The sequence below is a fragment of the Notothenia coriiceps genome, unplaced genomic scaffold (genome assembly GCF_000735185.1).
Source record: "Notothenia coriiceps isolate Sejong01 unplaced genomic scaffold, NC01 NC01_scaffold00003842, whole genome shotgun sequence".
In the NCBI taxonomy this organism is placed as follows: Eukaryota; Metazoa; Chordata; class Actinopteri; order Perciformes; family Nototheniidae; genus Notothenia; species Notothenia coriiceps.
Genome location: NW_011336543.1, coordinates 1 through 4,576, shown reverse-complemented (window position 1 = coordinate 4,576; position 4,576 = coordinate 1). Strand labels below are relative to the sequence as shown.

The window sequence follows — 4,576 nt, the reverse complement described above, 5'->3', positions numbered from 1 at the left end:
GAGAAGAAAAATAAATTCATCTATTACTCCACGACATATTTAAAAAAATGAATGCCATTTTAGTTTTTGGTTACTTTGTTCTGAAAGCTGAACCTGCTGCTCCTCACAGAGAGAAGAGGGAAGAGGCTGTGTGAATTACTTTAAATTGTGGATAATAATAATAATAATGATGCATTTTATTTATATAGCGCTTGTGGATAAGGGTGGATAGCCCCCATTGTTCTGTGTGTCAAAATGAAAGACAGCCCACACACCTATCAATCATCAAACCGTGGGGTCTTATTTCATTACGTGTTGATTTCTATCAACACGTAATGTTGTATCGATGTACATAGAGATGTAATACAGCAAAAGTATTCTCCGTCGGGACTTCCTGCAACAACACCACGCCGTTATCGTGATTCTGATTGGCCAGAAGACATTATCAAAGATGTTCTATTGAAAAGACGATCACTACGTGACAAAAGTTCAAAACCGTTTCTAGTCTTCGGTATTTCCAGACAAGTGGCTACTGAAATCAATCTTACTAACTGCTGTCTGTGCAATTTACTCCGCGCGAGTTGGCGGACTTTATTTTGCTTACTTTAACATCATTGTTCATGGTGGGGCTAAGCCATTTCTTGGTATGGCTGTAGCCCAGCCATACCCTGACCGCAAATACCTCATTCCTTCCGTCTACTTGGATCCGAAATTCTTCTCGTTTTGCGCTGTCCCCCCGTTCAAATGAAATCGCCGCCAATCATATTTCCAAGCTCGCGCCAGGGGGGGGAGGGGTTACAAGGCTCGCGTCTTGTGCTGCATTCACTTGCACTCGGACATTAGAGATTTTCTCTCATAAATGTCCGATGAACCACAACTTTTCTTTCAAAACAAAGCTGCCAACTGGGGTGGCAGCTGGGGTGGCAAGGCATTTTTCTGAGGTGGCAGCTGCCACCCCGTGCCACCCCGTAGAACCGCCACTGCATATCCATGATGCTACCACTCAGCATACCTGATCACATCTTTAAACAGTATGAACATCTCATCAGAGATTTTCTATGGGCCGGAAGAAAGGCCAGATTTAAATTGAGTAAACTGTATGCACCCAAAGATAAAGGAGGTCTGGGGTTACCTGATGTTAGACTGTATAACCTGTCTTTTGAAATGGTCAAGATAGCTAAACACTGGAGAGGGACAATGTCTGGTTTAGAATGGGCCACTATTTAAAAGGCTCTTGCCACACCACTGTGATATCCCAGAAGTCAAGTGATAAGGAGAGAGACAATAACCCAATTATTAAACACGAGGGAGGTCTGGGCAAAGGTTTATCAAATACACAAGATTTCACATTACAAACAGCAATATGCATCACTTTAGTAAAACTCAGAAGTAAAAATAGGAAAATAAACAGTATTCTGGAGAAGATGGCTAGACAACGGTATACATACAATAAGCAATCTCTATAAAGATGGTATATTTAAATCATTTACTGAATTAGCCCAAGAGTACAATTTGCAACAGAAGGGATATACTTACTTCAAAACCCACTTAACCATAAGGCGTCAGTATTGTATAGTAAATCAATGTATTTAACCAGCAGCACATGTGATCATTTGAGGATAATCTGGCAGAAAGACCTTGACTGTCAGATTGACGAAGATACTTGGAAACAGATTCTGATTGATAACGGTAAATATATTAAAGAAACTAGAGGTTAATTCACTCAGTATAAAACTCATCTAGGCTTTTCAAAATAGGACTAATAAATACCAACACATGCTGGAAATGCAAGAAAGAGATGGGCACATGTGTACATCTCAATGGGAATGTTCTATGGCCAACCCGTTTTGGCAAAGAGTGTTGGAATTCTTCGAGGCACGGGTAGGAATATCCTTGCCATTATCCCCGCGTTTATGCCTATTGGGCGATAAAACAGAAATTCCAAAACTGACAAAAAGTGCAAATTCAGTTTTAATGGATGGATAACCTCAGCTGCCAGAATTATATTGAGACACTGGAAATCACCCACAATCCCAACATGTCACGAAAGGAAGGCTCTGATGAGGGAAACAGCATCATATGAGGTTATGTTGGCAAGAATGAGGGGTAGAGGACCTGTGGTTCTAGGGAGTTGGGATTACTTTGTGGATTACCAGACCTCTAACTAGTAGCCTGACTCTCACAAAAGGGCCTTTGTACAATTATTCTAATCAAGCATCAGTTGTTGTTATTATTTTATTTTATGATCGCTGTAGTGTCTGATTGGTAATCACATTACACCTTTGTATTTTTCTGTTTTCTTTTTAACCAGGAACACTTAACTAACATGTTTTGTAGCCTGACCTTCCTCTTTCTGCATGCTGTACCATGTGAGCTATGTACCATGTATGTTCATAAATAAAAACTTTAATAACAAATGTGATCAGTCCCTTCAGAAGACCTTCAGCAGTAAAAGTTCAAAATCGTATATTTTCCCACAACAGTCTTGCGGTGTCGGCTATGTTCCCTGATATACATCCTTATTGTGAGTTTTCATTGACAGTTGTTGCCATGGCTCATATTTTTTCCAACAGCAAGTGGTTTCAACTCAAACTACTCGAAAACGTTTTTCACACCTAGATCTTAGCCTTGGACATGGCAAACTAGCTGAGCCACTCCCCCCAACCCTTTTCAAAACTAAAAGCACCCAACTTTTATTTCCTCTTAGACATACAGAATGAAATGTGCTAGGTATACGTGGCATTTGAAGATAAACACAAAGCCTATTTTTCCTATGTCTAACACCAACAGGATAAAATAAACCCTCACCCGAACCCATCATGGAACAAACTTGCCGTGGCAGCCATTTAGCCTGAAATCTATACCAACTGTGAGTATGATGGCTGTTGCCATGGCGATACATTATTTGCCGTGAAACCCAATATGTTGTAACTCCAATATATATGGTCAAATCAGCCCCAAATGTCACATGTTTAACAAAAGTCCATGCCTGAGGACATTGACAAACCCCCTCCCCAGAATGGTTGGCAACCCATTGTTGTGGGTGAATCCAGTGGCAAATTGTAATTGAGAAAAAGTACTTAGAAAGATAGAGTAATGAATAAGAGGAAAAATTCATCTTCCTGAAATACAATATTGAGCAGCAAACTTCCTTTTCTTTGTCCAAATCTATTCTTATTGATCTGCCTGCCATGAAGGACAATAACAGACGTATTATCCTCCTGCTGATATAGTTGAGCAAGCAGTTCTGCTCTGGTTGCTGAGACGATTTTCACTTTAAGCCTTTGAAGCGCCTCAAAGCAATCTTTAACCATCATGATGGATGTGTTTTAACTGGGCCGTGCTATTGAAGAGCTGGATTATTATATTGGTGAGGGTTTTTCTCATTCATCTTCAACTTTTCTCCCTGTGCAGTACCTGATCGGGGCAGTGTGGTTCCGTTGGGTCCACCAGGACTTCGGGGGGTTGAGGTACCGACACCACAGCTCCCAGTCGAAGCCCTGAGCAGACAGCGGGTACTCCTCGATCTCAAACGTGTCGAACTTGATGTTGTCGAAAGATGGAGACACCACCCGGGTCCGGTCCTCCTTTATTCTCTGCAGGATGGGTTCTGCCCTGTGTTTAAGATGTGAAAACAAATAATCCCAGAGGCAGTGGTACATTGTGGCTGGAGAGTTCTGGCCAAAATATGGAATACAATATGATAAGTCAACATTTAACATTTAAATAAAATATTTAAAAAACTGAGACAAATACAAATAATGTCAAACTATTCACATATCTGTAGGCAGGGCTGCTAGTTTAAAAAATGCATTTGGCGAATTTGTGCAACCAGGACATATTTCCAAACAAAGGGCTACAAGACAAAAAAAATGGGCCCTATGCCCTGGCATTATAATGGTGTGTGGTTGTTTGTGTGCGTGTGCCTCTGAATTGTTATTTTCATTGCGTGTACTCTCAATGAGTGTGTGTGATATTTGGATTCTGATGGTCAGAATGATGAGCATGCACAGGGATTCAAAGTGGGCTGACAGAGATTGACATTGAGTTTATGTTCAAAAGAAGACAGCACTCAATTTGTGTCAGAAAGATGTAAAGTGTTGGGGGATAATGCTCTGTGACCCTCAGCCGCCTCATCACTGTGATGGATTAAACATAACCACATGCGATGAGGTCGGTAATTAACAACTGCTCAAATCGCCTAAAGGACTTTGTGAAATCATGAGTAACATATTTGTCATGACGTTAAACATGGTTGCTATTTCAATTAACTCGATCTCCTAGAAAGTTAGGAGTGAGAGCCATAACATTTATGAAAATGTCTCTGTTCCAATCCAACAAATTTAACAATCTAATGAAAATCAGCTGAAGTCGAAATTTGGCAAAAAAAGGCAGGACCAACTGTTCAGGCCTGTGTAATATGTTGGCAGATTGTTAAAAATGAAAAATCATAACCTCTGGTAAATACACATTTAAAGTGTCCTGCAATAGCTTCCAGCCTTTAAGCATCACTCGCAGTGGCGGCCGGCCCATAGGGGCGCTAGGGGCGCCGCCCCACCTCTTCCCACATACAAAAAAATAATTAAAACAAATTAAA

At 40.7% G+C, this 4,576-nt stretch overlaps 1 protein-coding gene across 1 annotated transcript; it reads right to left on the bottom strand.

The window, feature by feature from the left end:
• Nucleotides 1-1,796: 1,796 nt before the first annotated feature.
• LOC104941753 (polypeptide N-acetylgalactosaminyltransferase 2-like) lies at nt 1,797-4,215 on the bottom strand. The gene is made up of 2 exons (XM_010766887.1): nt 3,397-4,215; nt 1,797-1,896 (listed from the first exon to the last, which is right to left on the bottom strand). The coding sequence occupies exons 1-2, from the start codon at nt 3,699-3,701 to the stop codon at nt 1,797-1,799; spliced, it is 405 nt and encodes a 134-aa protein (XP_010765189.1). The 5' UTR covers nt 3,702-4,215.
• Nucleotides 4,216-4,576: the final 361 nt, after the last annotated feature.